The 18377-nt window shown below is 37.1% G+C and overlaps 2 protein-coding genes and 1 non-coding gene across 3 annotated transcripts in view; 1 reads left to right on the top strand and 2 right to left on the bottom strand.

Moving 5' to 3' along the window:
- The window catches only part of LOC126008810 (protein CutA homolog), a 484819-nt gene that overhangs the window by 186160 nt on the left and 280282 nt on the right, over positions 1–18377 (top strand). The gene's annotated exons all lie outside the window — the stretch shown is intronic.
- Positions 1–18377, bottom strand: part of LOC126008811 (complement C5-like) — a 109772-nt gene that overhangs the window by 65763 nt on the left and 25632 nt on the right. The window contains exons 10-16 of the mRNA XM_049773085.1: positions 17038–17153; positions 15205–15390; positions 13122–13325; positions 9795–10004; positions 9531–9680; positions 7601–7730; positions 2711–2773 (exon numbers count right to left, since the gene is read on the bottom strand). Of these exons, the coding sequence (XP_049629042.1) occupies positions 2711–2773; positions 7601–7730; positions 9531–9680; positions 9795–10004; positions 13122–13325; positions 15205–15390; positions 17038–17153 (1059 nt within the window). The remainder of the gene's footprint in view (positions 1–2710; positions 2774–7600; positions 7731–9530; positions 9681–9794; positions 10005–13121; positions 13326–15204; positions 15391–17037; positions 17154–18377) is intronic.
- Positions 3032–3138, bottom strand: LOC126010572 (U6 spliceosomal RNA). The gene has a single exon (XR_007496594.1). It is a non-coding gene; the product is annotated as a U6 spliceosomal RNA (small nuclear RNA).

Genomic DNA, 18377 nt, shown 5'->3' with positions numbered 1-18377 from the left:
ACTAAATTCTGAGAGGAACATACATGTACATATATATGCTTTCAAGTTAATGTTTTTGTGTTTGGGAAATAGATGCTAAGGGATGGTTTTGCTCTGATCTCAGTCCACCACAACTCATTCTGCATTAAAAAGCTAAAATTAACCTGAATATTAACTTCTGAAGCTCTCCTCTTGATTTCTGTACACTGTGAACAAAATGCTTAACTCAAATGTTGAAAAAAGCTATTGCTGTTAAAGTATTTTTCAGGATAGATATCCTATGTTTTAAAACACTGCTTATGTATTATGGTTTGTAGAACTTTGCTAACGAAGACTTTTTTCTTGGCAAGAGCTTACCTTGACTGATGTTTCTCTTTTTTTATTATTAGAATTTAGGACAAAGGTTAGAAATAAAATGGCTTGGGAGCACACTGAAGGAATTAGTATATTGCTGTACTTATGACTATTAATTGAATTCAAGTCCTTGGCTCCTGTTTTAATGGTATTTCTATTATATGGTTAACAATAATCTTATTTTAATTAAAGTAATCTTCTAAAATAGTTTCAATTAAACTTTTTTTTTTTTTTTGGTTTTTGGGTTACACCTGGCAGCTCTCAGGGGTTACTCCTGGCTCTAAGCTCAGAAATCACCCATGGCAGGCACGGGGGACCATATGGGATGCCGGGATTTGAACCACCGTTCTTCTGCATGGAAGGCAAACTCCTTACCTCCATTCTATATCGCTGGCCCCTAAACTTATTTTTCAAACAGTATTCCTAATTGTTACATCCCCTGTGTTAACAAATCTTGAGACCTAGGAAGGCAACAAGTTTAAAAAGACCCTAACTGCCAAAGGGAGTTTTTTTTTTTTTTTTTTAAAGCTGTCTGCTATTACAGAAACTTTTTCAAAGCAGTCTGTACTTGCAGAGAGGACATTTGAAAAAAGTACCACCTGTAAGAAAAGATGTTTGAAAACAATAACCTGTACTCACAGGCATTAGTGCCCTGAAACAACTATGGTAGCCTATCCATGAGGCATTCAGAAAATAAAGGAATGTAGTATAAATATTTGAGACATAATTTTAGCTAACATTTTAAAGATTACTCAGGTATATAAATACACCCTATAGGTACATTTGCTTAGATTCAAGTCTTTTAGAAATATTACTCATCCTTTAATCTAACTTTGCTCTTAGTCTATGGTCAGTCATAGTAAGGGTTAACATTTAAGGCCCCAGTTAAGAATGCATAAAACGAAAACAATACTAACTGACCTTGCTTACTAGGGCTCTCAGTTAGCAAAAAGCGCTTCAAAAGTGAAACTGCTCTGTATCAAATTATGTTTTGGACACTTTTCCCCTGTGCTTTTTGGGGTGGGGGTAAAATTAGTTTTGCTTGAATAGTTTGTCTGAAAAATTATGACTTGGGGCCGGCGAGGTGGCGCTAGAGGTAGCCAAGGAAGGACCGTGATTTGATCCCCTGGCGTCCCATAGGGTCCCCCCCAAGCCAGGGGCAATTTCTGAGCGCGTAGCCAGGAGTAACCCCTGAGCATCAAACGGCTGTGGCCCGAAAAACCAAAAAGCAAAAGAAAAAAAAAAAAGAAAAATTATGACTTGTCAAGAATTTGAGTATAAGCATTCTACTTTTGCTTTGAATTATCAGAACAGAGCTGGAACCCAGCTTGACTCCTTGGCCTGTGTCTTCCATTCACCTTTCAAGGGAACCTCAAGATTCAGATGTCAGGACCAATCGGTCTGTGATACCTAATATTATTAAAGTTTTAATATAAAAAGAAGAAATCAAACTAATCTCAAAGAGATGCCAAATGGGATGACTGTCTTCAAGCTGAGAACTCTGGGGCCTTCTTGGAGTGGGGCTGGGTCGATTCCCTACCCTGCTGAAATGTCCACAGTCCGACTACTCACGCCTGGCACCCTTTGGCATATAAATGACCCAGCTCCACTGTTCCACAAATAATCTCAAAAAGATACCAAGCTGCTAAATCATCCCAGATCTTCAACACCTGGAGAACATGCTGTTCCAAGTTTCACAGTACTGACAGCAAATTTGATGGGAAAATTATGTAGAATTTCAGTAAGCTCAGTGGGCAAAACCAGTAACACGAGAACTTGGTTAAACACCAGCCAGCTCAGTAAATTCAGTGTCATTGGTGATACCATTATGAAATATAACAGTTTTCACAAATTTTCTTTCACTGGACTATTTTATTTATAATCTCATTTACCATTTTGTTGTAGCAAGCAATATAAAGTAAATTATTTTGTGCCTACTAAACGAATAAAATAAAAAAAATACATTTTTAGGGCTACCTCAAAGTTAATAAAATAATTTTGTCAGAATAAAAGAGTTATGATTTCAATTGCTAGATGAAATATACTGTAGAGAGTAAAAACTGTGATAAATTAAAAATTTTAATGATTAATTTCAAAATTAAAATAGTTTAAGTATAAAAATATTAAGATTTATTTCACCAAGATGGAGGTTATGGTAAATAAACTGCTGGATTTATTTGAGTTAATCTTTCTTAGAAAGACAAGTTAAATATATATATATATATATATATATATATATATATATATATATATATATACATATCTTTTATTTTTATCCATTATATTTCAACAAGAGGAAATAAAATCTTGCTTATTTTTTCAGCTTTTAAAATAATATAGCATGTATATTTACAATGACATGAAACTACAGAAATACCTTCTTTTTTTATTTTCTCATCCAGAGTTCTTTTTGGTCTGAGAATTTCTTTACAAGGTTTGTCTGTTTTAAAAAAGAAAAATATTAAGACAAAAAAAGATTAAAATCTTGAAAAGGAGTTTTTCTATAAATATAAGATTACTATGATTAACCATACACAAATTAGATACTCTAGAAACATTCGACAGAATACTGAATCATGAATAAATACATATACAGAAAAGGCCAATCACAAGTACATAAATCAAAATAGTCATTTAAACCTCCATAGGAAAGGACTAGGAATAAATGGCTCCAAAAGAGAAGTAAAAACTTTTTTTTTAAAATATGAAACACCTTACAAATTTGCGTGTCATCCTTGCACAGGGGCCATGCTAATCTTCTCTGTATTGTTCCAATTTTAGTATATGTGCTGCCGAAGCGAGCATGATAATTAAAAACTTTTGAAGAAGAACTAATACACTTGCTTCTCAAATTCATTCAAAAAATCAGAGCAGAGTAATACAAATACATCGAATGAGGCCAATATCACTCTTACTACCCAGCTAGAAGAAGATAGCACACAAACAAGAAAATAATAGGTTGATATCTCTGATGAACATCGAAGTAAATAATCTCAACAAAATCAGGCATGTTAGACTGTACAACACAAAAAGAGACTCATTCGACGTAAGCAAGTGGAAGTCATCCCAGGGATGCTTGTTCAACCTAGTTTTAAAAGTCTTAGCAAATAAAGGGCCAGGGCGATAGTGTTTAAGGTGCATGCCTTGCTCCATGGACACCACATAGTTCTCTGAGCATTCCTATAATGTTGCTCTGGGGGACACTGAGCACCTCTGGCTTGAGTGGCTCTGGCTTGGGTGATCCCTAGGATCACAGAGAGGCTTATATCCTACAGCATCTTTTATTCTCCTTTTATTGAATTGTTGGTTTGATTAAGGAATACCAGGTTCTCCTGAGTTCGTCACACTCTCTCCCACCTTCAAATAGAAGTTCTAGTTAAGAAAATTAGGTAAGAAAAAGTGTATTTGATTTTTGGGGTCACAATTTAGTTGTAATCAGGACTTACTGTTGACTCTGCATTCAGGGATCATTCCTAGTAAGGATCATGGGTCCATATGTGGGACCAGGGAATGAACTCAGGTCAACTGTGTGCAAGGACTGTGCCCTACCCACTGTAGTACCTCTTTAGCTCCAAGAAAAAAAAAAATAAAAGGAATATAAATTACAAAAGAAGTAAAGTTTTCTATAGGCAGATGACAATATTAAACATAGAAATCTGTAAAGTTTTGATCAAGAATGCTAGAATGACAATGAGTTTAGTAAAGGACACAAAATCATTGTACAGAAATTAGTCATTTCTCCTCCCTCCCTTCTTTTTCTCTTTCATTCTCTTTTTCTTTTTCTCTTTCTTTCTTTTTCTCTTTCTTTCTTTTTCTCTTTCTTTCTTTCTTTCGTTTCTTTCTTTCTTTCTTTCTTTCTTTCTTTCTTTCTTTCTTTCTCTTTCTTCTTCTTTCTTTTTCTTTCTTTCTTCTTTCTTCTTTCTTTCTCTCTCTCTCCTCTCTCTCTCTTCTCTCTCTTTCTTTCTTTCTTTCTTTTCTTTCTTTCTTTCTTTCTTTCTTTCTTTCTCTTTCTTTCTTTCTTCTTTCTCTTTCTTTCTTCTTCTTTCTTTCTTTTTTCTTTCTTTCTTTCTTTCTTTTTTCTTTCTTTCTTTCTTCCTGCCTTCCTTCCTGCCTTCCTTCCTGCCTTCCTGCCTTTCTTTCTTTCTTTCTTTTTCTTTCTTTCTTTTTCTTTCTTCTTTTTCTTTTCTTTCTTTCTTTCTTTCTTTCTTTCTTCTTTCTTTCTTTCTTTCTTTTTCTTTCTTTCTTTCTTTCTTTCTTTTCTTTCTTTCTTTCTTCCTGCCTTCTTTCTTTCTTCTTTTTTCTTTCTTTCTTTCTTTTTCTTTCTTTCTTCTTTTCTTTTTTTTTTTTCTTTCTTTCTTTTCTTTCTTTCTTTCTTTCTTTCTTTTTTCTTTCTTTCTTTCTTTCTTTCTTTCTTTCTTTCTTTTTCTTCTTTTTTCTTTTCTTTCTTTCTTTCTTTCTTTTCTTCTTCTTTTCTTTCTTTCTTTTCTTTTCTTTCTTTCTTTCTTTCTTTCTTTCTTTTCTTTCTTTCTCTTTCTTCTTTCTTTCTTTCTTTCTTTCTTTCTTTCTTTCTTTCTTTCTTTCTTTCTTTCTTTCTTTCTTTTTCTTCTCTTTCTTTCTTTCTTTCTCTTCTTTCTTTCTTTCTTTCTTTCTTTCTTTCTTTCTTTTCTTTCTTCTTCCTTCTTCCTTCCTTCCTTCCTTCCTTCCTCCTTCCTTCCTTCCTTCCTTCCTTCCTTCCTTCTTTTCTTTCTTTCTTTTCTTTTCTTTTCTTTCTTTCTTTCTCTTTCTTTCTTTCTTTCTCTTTCTTTCTTTCTTTCTTTCTTTCTTTCTTTCTTCTTTCTCTCTCTTCTCTTCTTCTTTTCTTTTCTTTCTTTCTTTCTCTCTTTCTTTCTTTCTTTCTTCTTTTTTCTTCTTTCTTTCTTTCTTTCTTTCTTTCTTTCTTTCTTTCTTTCTTTTTTTCTTTCTTTTTCTTTCTTTCTTCTTTCCTTCCTTCTTCTTCCTCCTTCCTTCCTTCCTTCCTTCCTCTCCTTCCTTCCTTCCTTCCTTCCTCTCTTCTTCCTTTCTTTTCTTCTTTCTTTCTTTCTTTCTCTTTCTTTTTTCTTTCTTTCTTTCTTCTTTCTTTTTCTTTCTTTCTTTCTTTTCTTTCTTTCTTTCTTTTTCTTTCTTTCTTTCTTCCTTTCTTCCTTCTTCCTTCCTTCCTTCCGTCTTCCTCCTTCCTTCCTTCCTTCCTTCCTTTCTTTCTTTCTTTCTTTTCTTTCTTTCTTTCTTTCTTTCTTTTCTTTCTTTCTTTCTTTCTTTCTTTCTTTTTTCTTTTTTTCTTCTCTTTCTTCTTCTCTCTCTTCTCTTCTCTTTCTTTCTTTCTTTCTTTCTTTTCTTTCTTTCTTTCTTTCTTTTCTTTCTTTCTTCTCTTTACTTTTCTTTCTCTTCCTTCCTTCCTTCCTTCCTTCCTTCCTTCCTTCCTTCCTTCCTTCCTTCCTTCTTCCTTTCCTTCCTTCCTTCCTTCCTTCTTCCTTTCCTTCCTTCCTTCCTTCCTTCCTTCCTTCCTTCCTTCCTTCCTTCCTTCCTTCCTTCCTTCCTTCCTTCCTTCCTTCCTTCCTTCCTTCCTTCCTGCCTTCCTTCCTTCCTTCCTTCCTTCCTGCCTTCCTGCCTTTCTTTCTTTCTTTCTTTCTTTCTTTCTTTCCTTTCTTTCTTTCTTTCTTTCTTTCTTTCTTTCTTTCTTTCTTTCTTTCTTTCTTTCTTTCTTTCTTTCTTTCTTTCTTTCTTTCTTTCTCTTTCTTCCTTTTCTTTTCTTTCTTTCTCCTAATCCCTTGTACTTTTATAGTAGTGTAAATCTATAGTACTGAACAAATTTGTGCTATCACTCCAGCCCCAGAGTCATTTAATTACTGAAAGAGGCAAACCAAGCTTTGAAAACTCATGGATATACTGGTCTCACAGCTGAATGCACCAGGGACCCTAGGAATGGGTGGGGTAGCTGCACACTCTCTCCACAAGTGCCACCACTCCAATGGCCTAGCTTTACTGCTTTTCCACTAATCTCTACAGAGACTCCTAAATGATCCAAACTCCAGGTATATACTACTTGTATGGCTGAGATCTCCAGGGATTTTTGGAGTCAGAGGAACACAGCCTCTGTTGCTCTACTTCCAGAAGTCCTGGCAGCCAGGCCTATGATCCACATTTGCCACCACATGAACTCATCAGCCGAGCTCCACAGATCTTTGAAGTCCTAGACAATGTGGCCACATCATGTGACATCTCTATATTTTTGATACTGACATCTTAGTAGGAATGTACCAAATTAGAGGTGAAATTATCATAGAATCCATCTAAGCTCAACAAGCAAAACCAACAAAAGAATACTCAACTAGCAACAGCTTATTAAACCTTTAGACAATGACCCCATTTTGAGATATGATAATTTTCACAAATTTTTTAATAAAGTTGTATTTTCATAATTCCATTATTATTTAGTTTACTGTAACAAACAATATTAAGTAAATTATTAATAACTGCCAAGGGGAAGGCTTGGCAGAGGGTGGGAAATTGAGGACAATGGTGGAGGGAGAGTTACCTTGGTGGTGGGGTTGGATTGAAACATTGAATGCCAAATGTGATTGTATTATGAGCAACTATGTAAACCACAGTGTTTAAATAAAGAAATTTATTTTAAAAAGAACATAATTTTTATTAAAGTGTTTATACACAGTTGTTACACCCAGCGGTCGTCAACCTTTTTTTTTCAACTGAGCCAAATCTCGCCAAAACCACGATTGAAATTTATTTTGAGAGCCACACAGGGTGTGCACTGACAGAGGCTAGGAGCAGAGTCCTGACTCCTGGAGCAGCTGCCCAGCACACAGAAGAGCCAAATTAAAAGTGAAAAGAGCCACATGTGGCTCGCGAGCCGCAGGTTGCCGACCACTGCACTAGGCAATACTAGTTTTAGAAACAACTTTTAGAAAATATTCTGGAGAAGGGAAAAATGAGGTTGGGGAAGCAAATGATCAATATAAATTTAAAAAAGCAATTTGAAAAATGTTACCAAAATTGCTGAGCACTTTACCATTTTCTTTCTTTTTATTGCTTTTTGTTTTTGGGCCACACCCGGTGCTCAGGGGTTACTCCTGGCTATCTGCTCAGGAATAACTCCTTTGTAGGCACGGGGGACCATATGGGACGCCGGGATTTGAACCAACCACCTTTGGTCCTGGGATGGCTGCTTGCAAGGCAAACACCACTGTGCTATCTTTCCAGCCCCACATTTTACCATTTTCATGGATGCTATCCGCGTTTGCATTGGTGATAAAAGTGAGTCCCGCCAGATAGAAAACATCTGCATTGTTGCGACCACCACCTGCCCCACAGCCTAGGTCACTCTTGTCAAACTCTTGAAATACCTGTCAAGAAAAGCAAACCGTTAAGCCTTCAGAGGTGTATGAATCACTTCTAAGGAAATAGAGACATGAACTGTCACCTAGTTGGAATAAGTTTGAAACACACAGGCCACCCATCTGTCATATGGTCAAAGCCCACATTTCCCAACTTCATTTATATCTTTAGTTTGTCCTCTTCTATTTACAGAAATCGACTACTTCAAAATTAATCAAGAACTCAAGCTTCAAGGAGGGTTTTTATTTAGAAGTTGATTGATGCAAGGTGTTCTGTAATTCCAGTACAAGTGACAACCTACATATCCCCCAAATGAAATAAAATAAAAAAATATACTAAGTGGGTAGATGTCTGGTTGAGTGAATGAATATTTTTATGTTGTAAATTTCTTGTATTTGGGAGAGGAGAATTCATAGTTCTAAGTGGGTAAAATGATTTGTAAGATGTTATGTTACTTTTATTTTTTAAAATGTAGATATTGGAGTGATAGTGCAGCAGGGAGGGTTCTTGCCTTGTATGCAACCATTCTGGGCTCAATCCCCTGTACCACGTATGATCCTCTGAGCCTGCTAGGAGTGATCCCTGAGTGAAAAACCAAGAGTAACTCTTGAGTTACTCTTGTTGGGTATTGCCAGAACTCCCCTCAAAATGAAATTAAGACATAAAAATATGAAACCTAGAAAGATAAATGGTAACTTCAGGAAATTTAATAATTGCTTAAATCATCCTACAGCATAGATTTTTTTGGAGGGAGGGTTTACAAGCAGAGTTCAGTCCCATGTGTGGGTCATGTGGGTCAGGGCTCAGGGATTCTGGGTGTCACCAAGGTTAAACCTTGCAGTCGTGGGGGGATGGGGGGGCATGTGGTACCTGGGATAGAATTCAGGGACATCCAATTTACCTCTCTGGTCCCTGCACCTCAGATTTTAAAGAGAGTAAAAACACAAAAACTAAACCAATAAAACCCCAAGAGGCTGCCTAATCAGACTTCTCTTGTATTTCTACTAAGATGCCATAATACTGCCTCCCCTCAGTTCCCAATTGATGCTGCCTGAGCATAGGTGTTATTGTGGTCTCATATATGTTCTAAAATGTTTTTCTCTGAAATTATGAACATAAAGAGTAATGGCCTATATTTTGGGACTTAAGGTGATGGCTTCCCCTCCTATAGAACACTATTTGGAACAGACTATAATACTGCCTATTATTTATATAACCCTTCCTCTAGAATTCCTTATTTTTTAAATTAAATAATATATTTAAGCACCATGATTACAACCATGTTTATAGTTGGGTTTCAGTCATAAAAGGAACACCCCCCTTCATTGGTGCAACTTTCCCACCACCAATGCCACCCACCACCCAACCTCCTCCATCCCTGCCTGTATTCAAGAAAGTCATTCTACTTCTTTCACTCACTACTATTGTCTGGATAATTGTCAGTGTAGTTACTTCTCTAACGGAAGTCACCACTCTTTGCGGTAAGTTTCATATACCATGAGCCGGTCCTTCCGGCCCTCATCTCTACTTTCTCTGAGCATTATTACAGTAATGTTCTTTATTTTTCTTAAATCTCATAGACGAGTGAGACTATTCTGTATCTATCTCTCTAACCCTGACTTATTTCACTCACCATAACAGTTTCCATGTTCCTCCATGTATAGGAACATTTGATGACTTCATTTTTCCTGATGGCTGCATAGTATTCCCCCTAGAATTTTTGCTGCATCACCCCAAGCAACAACAACAACAACAACAACAACAACAACAACACACACACAGCAGTAATCAGTCATGTGTTACTTAACTTTTTCCAGGGGTTTCTTGGTTTCTCTTTGGACTGCATAGAGTGCACTGTCTACTGCAGATAGAGCCACCCAGGAATTTGACTGAGTTACCATATCCAGAGAAAAAGCATGACCCGGAGAATATGTTTCTGCACTTGGAGACATTTTAACCTAAAAGATCATTTGACAAAGGGAAGAGAACTTGTCTGAGACAAAGCTTCACAAGTTGCTGCAAAGACAGTCTTTCGAAGACCATTCCATTGTGATTTATGTTTTGGGGCCTACCTGAAGCTGATTACCACATTTTTCTTCAATATTTAACCAGACAGAGTCAGAAACTAATTCTGCTTTCTGCTCTCCTGTGACAATGTAGTAGACGAGGAGTCGGGCTGAAGGAACCATCTCCTGCGTGACTGGAATGTTCACACGTTGAAAAGTCGAATCTAGAAGTTTCTTCCTTGTACCAAAGTGAACTATTTTTCCCTTGGATAGAATCTGAAAATAAACAGAGGCAGTAATAATGACACAAACATAGCTTTGCTATATATAGGGTTGACTTAGAATTGGAGAAAACAATTGTTAAAGGAAAATGAACTCAACTCAGACGGATCTAGTCTGTGGCAAGAAACCCATGTGTTTACTTTCTTGTTACAATGACAAGTTGAGTGGGATATTGTGCTCCTGGTACAGCTGCAGGGAGGGAAGGTAAATAATTAGCTAGAAGTTAAACTGAGTTTTGGTTCAAAACTCACAGAACTCAGAAATTAGAGATCACACCCCACAGAGATTGGCACACATCACAAAGAATGAGAACAAGCAGTGGTCGCAGGGATGTGAAGACAAAGGAACTCTCATGCACTGCTGGTGGGAATGCCATCTAGTCCAACCTTTATGGAAAGCGATATGGAGATTCCTCCAAAAACTGGAAATGGAGCTCCCATACGATCCAGCTATACCACTCCTAGGGATATACCCATGGAACACAGAAATACAATACAAAAATCCCTTCCTCACAGATATATTCATTGCTGCCCCATTTACAATAGCCAGACTCTGCAAACAACCAAGATGCCCTTCAACAGATGAATGGCTAAAAAAAATTTAGTACATATACACAATGGAATATTATTCAGTTGTCAGGAGAGATGAAGTCATGAAATTTTCCTATACATGGATGTATATGGAATCTATTATGGTGAGTGAAATAAGCCAGAGGGAGAATGATAGACACAGAATAGTTTCCCTCATCTATGGGTTTTAAGAAAAATAAAAGACATTTTTGCAATAATCCTCACTCTAACTGAGTGCAGTTAGAGAAATAATTACATTGAGAGCTATCCTAACAATGTGAATGAATGAGGGAAGTAGAAAGCCTGTCTAAAGCACAGGCGGGGGTGGAGTGGGGAGGAGGGAGAATTGGGACATTGGTGATGGGAATGTTGCGCTGGTGAAGGAGGCTGTTCTTTACATGATTGAAACACAACTACAATTATATGTGTAATCGAGTTGTTTAAATAAAGATTAAAAAATTAGAGATTAAAATAAAACTGTCAATCTGTCTCAAAACATTACACAATCACAGGAGTCTTTATATTAATGCTTAAAAGGACAGATGAATAAATTTAGTGCATCTTATGTAGGAACTTTGTTTTGTTTTATTTATTTATTTATTTATTTATTTATTTATTTGAATCATATCTGGTGGTGCTCAGTATGTTTGCTTCTGAACTCAAAGGTCACCCTCAAAAGTTATTGGGGAACTATAATGCAGGGCCAGGGATTGGCTACATACAATGTGACCCTTAACCTCTGTACTATTTCTCTGACCCCTAGATAATTCAAATTTAAACCAGAGATTAGGTTTTATTTTTATTTATTTATTTATTTTATTTTGGTTTTTGGGCCATACCCAACTGTGCTCAGGGGTTACTCCTGGCCACCTGCTCAGAAATAGCTCCTGGCAGGTATGGGGGACCATATGGGATGCTGGGATTCGAACCAACCACCTTAGGTCCTGGGCTGGCTTCTTGCAAGGCAAACGCTGCTGTGCTATCTCTCTGGCCCCAGGTTTTTTTTATTTATTTATTTATTTATTTATTTATTTATTTATTTATTTATTTATTTATTCAGGTTTTATTTTTTGTTTTTGTTTTTGTTTTTGTTTTTGGGCCACACCCGGCGTTGCTCAGGGGTTACTCCTGGCTGTCTGCTCAGAAATAGCTCCCGGCAGGCACGGGGGACCATATGGGACACCTGGATTCGAACCAACTACCTTTGGTCCTGGATCGGCTGCTTGCAAGGCAAACGCCGCTGTGCTATCTCTCCGGGCCCTAGGTTTTATTTTTTAATTTAATTTTTTGGGGAACCCACATGCCGACACTCCAGGGTTATTTCTGGCTCTGCACAGCACTCAGAAATCCAGGCAGGCTTGGGGGACCATATGGAATGTCAGGGATCGGATCTGGGTTGGCCATGTGTAAGGCAAACCCCCTACTCGCTGTGCTCTCACTCTGGACCCCAGAGATTAGTTTTAAAGTGAAAATGTAAGGTCAAAAAATTACAGATCACCTGAAACCAAAATGTCCCTTAATTTGCTCTTAGAAAGAAGAATAATCCGCCTGATCTTAATATATAAATTATAACAGATCTCTGAATTCTTTAGCTGCCAACATAAATTCTGATACTAATTTTTTCATGCCTTCCTCCAAAATGTTAGAAAACCAGTACTACCTGTTTGGCCTCTTCATTGGAATAATTCGTTTCATTTCCCGCTCATTTGTCAGAAAGCCTTCATTATTTCCAGCATAGATTTTTCCTAGTACTCACTGGCAAGATTGATTGGATACCTCTGTTTAACAGGAGTGGTGTAATAGGGAAGTAGTTGCCTGGTAAAAACCAGAGCAGCTATGATATGACTCAACTCATTAAGAACAGAATTTGGATCTCCCTTTTATGCCAATAAAATATATGTATTTGAAACAGATGTAGGGAAGTAATCATTGGCCATGAGCTACAGCAGAATTAATGTCACATTTTTATCAGGCTTCCTGTGAAATCATCAAGAAACCTTTGGTGAAAAAGGACTATCAAATCAGGAATCAAATCAAAATCCTCACTTCAAGTTGGTTCACTGGTGAATCTTTTCCTTTCTCACTCTCCAAGTTTTTTTATTTTTTTATTTTTATTTTTGGGTCACACCCGGCAGTGCTTAGGGGTTACTCCTGGCTCTATGTTTAGAAATCGCCCGTGGCAGGCTCGGGAGACCATATGGGATGCTGGGATTTGAACCACAGTCTTTCTGCTTGCAAGGCAAATGCCCTACCTCTATGCTATCTTTCCAACCCCACCCCCAAGTTTTCTATCTATGAATAATCCTGAAATCATGCTCTTGAAAAAAATCGCAAACCTTAAAACACTTTATTTAAAAATTATGATAGTTAAGAGCACATACTTACAATGACATTTATGTGTTGACATTATTATTAATAAATGATCTTATTTACATTTGTGGTCATATGCACATGTTTTTAAAAACAGGTATGTTCTTGGAATAATTCATAAAAATAACTGTAATGTGTCAGATGTCTGCAAAGCCATCTTTATTAGACTTACCAAGAAATTATAGTGAGATATTTTTTCAATGTATGGACTTTTAGGAGTCACAATCACATTCAGATCTTCTCCCACGAGCAAGGTCTTGTAGTTGGCAGTCCAGTCAATATAAAGATAACTTTGACTGAGAGATGAGTAGGCTATTGCATGGTATTCCTTGCTGGCCTGATTTCCTTCTGGAAGGTATGGGTCATCAGTTCTGACCTGAAAAAGGCATTATTTTTTAGAAAAAAACATATGATTAAATACTTTTAAGAAACATATTTTAAGTTTATTTCTTTGCTTTATAAATTGTACAACAAATGTTAAAAATAACCTAAACTAAATATTGCTTTTACAGCAATGGTATCAAGAAACTTTACCAAGTGGCCAGGGAGGTAGTACAGTGGATAAAACGCTTGCCTTGCATTCAACTGGCCCAGGTTCAATTCCTTACTTCCCTTAGGGTCTACTAAGCACATCTTGGGGTGGTCCCTGAGTACAGAGCTAGGAGAAATCCTTGACCACAGCCGGGTATGGCTCGCCACCCACCCCCCAAATAAAACAAGACATTCTAACCAAAATACTCTGGATAATAATTGGGATCATACAGGACAGGAAAGTCTGAGAAGACTGTTCTTGACATAAATATTAGGAGCTTACCTAGAGTCTCATGACAAGGTGGGGATTCTTGGGGTGGGATGGGGGGGATCGGGGATAAGCAGTCTTGAGGAGTCTAAAGAGGAGTTGCAAACAAGCACAATAGAGACTCTGTGGTCCATTTCCTTTAAGAGCTTCTTGATGCTCATAAACAGGGCAGGACAGAAATATGACAGCAACATTCATCTTTGAATATCTTTCATTCACCTTTAACCATAAAATGGGACTATGTTGATTTGCTTACCAGCATCTCTAGTTACAAATTCCTAGCTAATCACAAAGGAGCTTAAAAGCTCTGTTTTATCAGTCAAAGAATGGCAAGCACAATAGTCTCTAACTCAGTGGTTTATAAGCCCACAGAACTGGAGCCAATCAATAAAAAAAATCATGTTTTTCTTGATCATTTAGTATTATATATGTAATATTTATAATATATATTTTATATATTTATATAATATATAAACAAAATAATTACATTATCACAAACTTATATTAAAATACAATTAAATTATATCTTTAATATATAAATGGAATCTAATTATAATATAAAATATAACATATATTTATTTTATATGAATACATATATTTTTATTAAAATGGTCTTTTAATCTTTGCCCAGTAGCTTGTAAAGATGCCTCTGTTTTTGTGATTCTGTGGTCTGAAAATGATAATAGATAATAGAGAGGTTATATAGGAATTAAATGTATTCCACAAAAAGCTCGAAGTAAAATGCCTAGCTCTCTGCAAATGCTCAGTGGATAAAAATGAATGGATAAAGCTGTTGTTAATATGTATATTCGCTAACCTACTTATAATTTTCAAGGTTTATTTGCTCAGAGGAAAGACTGTTAACTGTGCTCTGACTCACAGTGTTTCAGACAACTGGGGCAAAAAAGACCCGTTGACACTTCTGTGGCACTGAAAGGAGAGAAAAAGTGAGAGAAGGTAGGTAGAGTGAAATTTCTACCATTGACTTCTATTTTGCCATTTCTAAGTTCGAAGAGTTTGTCTAAGAGAAAATAATTTCGTAAGTGAGAAAATGGATGGGCTTCTCTTCATCAAAGAACCATTCAAAGGATTAGAAGCTTGCCTCACATGTACATTCTTTTGGCAGGTAGATTGTGGAAGTCTTTTTTTTTTTTTTTTTTGGTTTTTGGGCCACACCCGGTGACGCTCAGGGGTTACTCCTGGCTATGCGCTCAGAAGTCGCTCCTGGCTTGGGGGACCATATGGGACGCCGGGGGATCGAACCGCGGTCCGTCTCCTAGGCTAGCGCAGGTAAGGCAGGCACCTTACCTCGAGCGCCACCGCCCGGCCCCCAGATTGTGGAAGTCTTAATGGGACTTTTATATAGTGTCTGCAACACCCATTCGGCATGCGAGCCAAAACACACAGTCAAAAGTACAAGCTGTCCTAGAAAATTTAGTAGGCAAATTCAGCTCACGCTAAACTCCAGCACTGTCACTCCAGATGGGAGATTAATCACAAATGAAGCTACTCCATCGCTGGCTTGTGTTACACTCCTCTTTGGCTCCAAGTCGAACATTTCTTGGTCTGCACCACTCGTTTGTGCACTCAGGATCACTGGGATTCCTCCTACCAGCTCGTCAAATGAATCCTTAACCTGCACCTGTTGGTCAGAACAATCCAAATCCATTTCAACAACTCATCATTTCTTTGAAAGTGTTAGCAAGTTTGCAATGCTTCCCTTCCCACCCAAGGATAAAATAAAAATATATCTTTATGTAATACTTTCTAAGAAAATAATTTTGAGTGGATATTCCTGTACAAAAAGCAAATGCAGAAATAAATATCATTTTATTATGTTTGCCAAGTAGGTGTGATAGGTCCCTCTGCTACCTAACATCTTAATTCTTCATTTGAGGTAGATGTGGAGAAAGAAGAAACTAAGACAATCACTTAAGGGTGATTTCTTTTGGATCAGAAAAAAAAAAATGAATGTACAAGAAAAAGAAAATGGATCAAAGAATAGATACTTTGGGGGTCAGAATGGTGGCGCTAGAGGTAAAGCATCTGTCTTGTAAGTGCTAGCCTAGGACGGACTGTGGTTTGATCCCCCGGCATCCCATATGGTCCCCCCAAGCCAGGAGCGATTTCTGAGTAACCCTTGAGTATCAACGGGTGTGGCCCCAAAACAAAAACAAGCAAACAAACAAACAGAATAGATAGTTTGAAGTACTGTTCCAGCTTTGGATGCTGGAACAACAGGTTGAATCCCTGGCAAATGTGGTCCCCTTAGCAATACCAGGAACAACCTTCATGCACTAAACAAGAAGTAGCTTCAGCATTGCCAGTTGTGTTTTCAAGAAAGAAAAAGAAAGATAAATAATTTTTTTTGTTTTTGGGGTCACACCCAAAACTCAGGGGTTACTACTGGCTCTGAACTCAGAAATTACTCCTGGTAGGCTCAGGGAACCATATGGTATGCCGGGATTCGAACCACGGTCCTTCTGCATGTAAGGCCAACGCCCTACCTCCATGCTATCTATCTGGCCCCAAGATAAATAATTTTTAATATTCTCAGATATGGGCTTAATATGTGACAAATATTTTTTCCATACTATGAATAATTTGTTCCAAACTATGAAAAGTGGCTAACAGAAAATAAACATTAAAGAGGAAGGAATGAGAGTTGGAGGAAAGAATCAGAGCAATTTCTCTGAATGTAGAAATTGGAATAATAAACACAGCAATACATATTCTAAGATCCACAGGCAGCAAAAAATATGGCAAGTGAAGGTATTTGTTTCACAAAAATGACATGTTCATGTATATGCTTGTTAAGCATATGCCACCAAGTACATTAAATCTTAAGTGTTTGGGAATGATGGAATTAAGGAGATTTTATTTATAGATAGTTTAATGCAGTGCTCATCTATTTATATAATTATAGATAATGTAAAAATTAAACAGGTTATTTTAAGAAATCCTGACATTGCGGCCGGACAGATAGCACAGCAGTAGGGCATTTGCCTTAGATGCAGAAGTACAGTGGTTCGAATCCCGGCATCCCATAGGGTCCCCTGAGCCTGCCAGGGGTGATTTCTGAGCATAGAGCCAGGAATAACTCCTGAGCACTGCCAGTTGTAACCCCAAAACAAAACAAAACAAAACAAAACAAAGCAAAAAAAGAAATCCTGACATTGCCCTCAGCATTAAAGTTGGGTTGCATCTTCCCAGGCCTGTCGACATCCACAGGAAGAGTAAAATCAGATCCTGAAGTTCCCCTTCTCTCCCCATCCCCTACCCCATATACCTTGACAGAATATGGAATCCCAGGCTTCAAGAAAAGAGGAGTGGCAACCAAATCCAGTTTGTAGGGAGAGAGAACATATTGGATGCCAGGGATTTCTGCTTCTTCAGAAAGTCCACCTAAATAAACAAAGAGGTTGAATGACCTTTGTTTTAGGCATATGATGTTCTGTTTGAGTTTTTGCTCATCTATGTTTATCCATCTTCATCTCTCACTTATTCGTCACTCTGTTCCTGTGCTCATTCATCACTAGTAACCAGGATCTGGATCGTGGTGCAGAGGGGTGGTGCAGAGAAGAGTTCAGACTTCAGGAGTAGCCAAAGTCTTAGATACAAAGCTTATAGGTAAATATAGACTGAAGTGTGAAGCAAGAGAGAGATTTTCATTAGTGGCCTGATAGTCAGCTGAACCTAAAAAAAGGGATGAAGAAGAGAAGGAAAGGGTAAACCAGAAACTGGACTTTAAAACGAGTTTACCATTATATCACAAGAATGTGGGGGAAAATGGCCAGGAAGAAAAAGTGCTTGGGCAGAAAGAACCATGAAGATCCATCTCATAAGGAGCAATAATGTTATCCTTCAGATAACATGTAAGCCAGACTATTAAATTTAATACACAAATATTTAATTTCCTCAAGATCCTTACAAGTATTACCTTAATGTCCCTGCAGATATCCTATAGTCAATCAAATAATCTGTAATCCTCAGCAATAAGTCATCATATAAGTGTTTGCCATACTGTGAGGGTATCCCACTTCACCCAGTGTGCTATCTCTTTCTCAAAACCCTACTTAACCTTTAACTTTGATTATCTTTAGGACACATATTTTGGTAGTGACCTCTGAAAGTCAGTAATCGTATTTTCTCAGAACACACATGGAATTCTTTCTTGAACAAGGTTCTTAGTTTATAAATCTTATAGTTTGTAAAATTTTTTTTATAAATCTTATAGTTTATAAAACTATACCTGAGGTTAGTTTCTCAGACATTTTGGGTGTTGTGATCATATATCATTCATATTTGCATGCCTGCATGTTTAGCAGTACTCCAAATAACACTGAATTATGACTTAAACTGAATTTATTTGGAATAAGTTGAGGAAAATTATAACATCAAGAAGAAAAGAACTTAAAACAATGTCAAGAGAAATAGTAAGGCATGGAGTAGAAAGTCCCCATCCTTCTTCAATATCCATTGGGAATTTGGTACATGCATAGCTAGCAACTTACCTCAATCTTCATTTTGTTACTTAAAAGAATAAATTTAAAGAGGTTTAAGAGAATTTAGAGAACATCTTGTCTAGCTTCAATTTTGCCAAAATTGAACTGGATGGTTCAACTTTAT

The sequence above is a fragment of the Suncus etruscus genome, chromosome 5 (assembly GCF_024139225.1).
Source record: "Suncus etruscus isolate mSunEtr1 chromosome 5, mSunEtr1.pri.cur, whole genome shotgun sequence".
In the NCBI taxonomy this organism is placed as follows: Eukaryota; Metazoa; Chordata; class Mammalia; order Eulipotyphla; family Soricidae; genus Suncus; species Suncus etruscus.
This window is presented reverse-complemented; position numbering and strand designations above follow the sequence as displayed.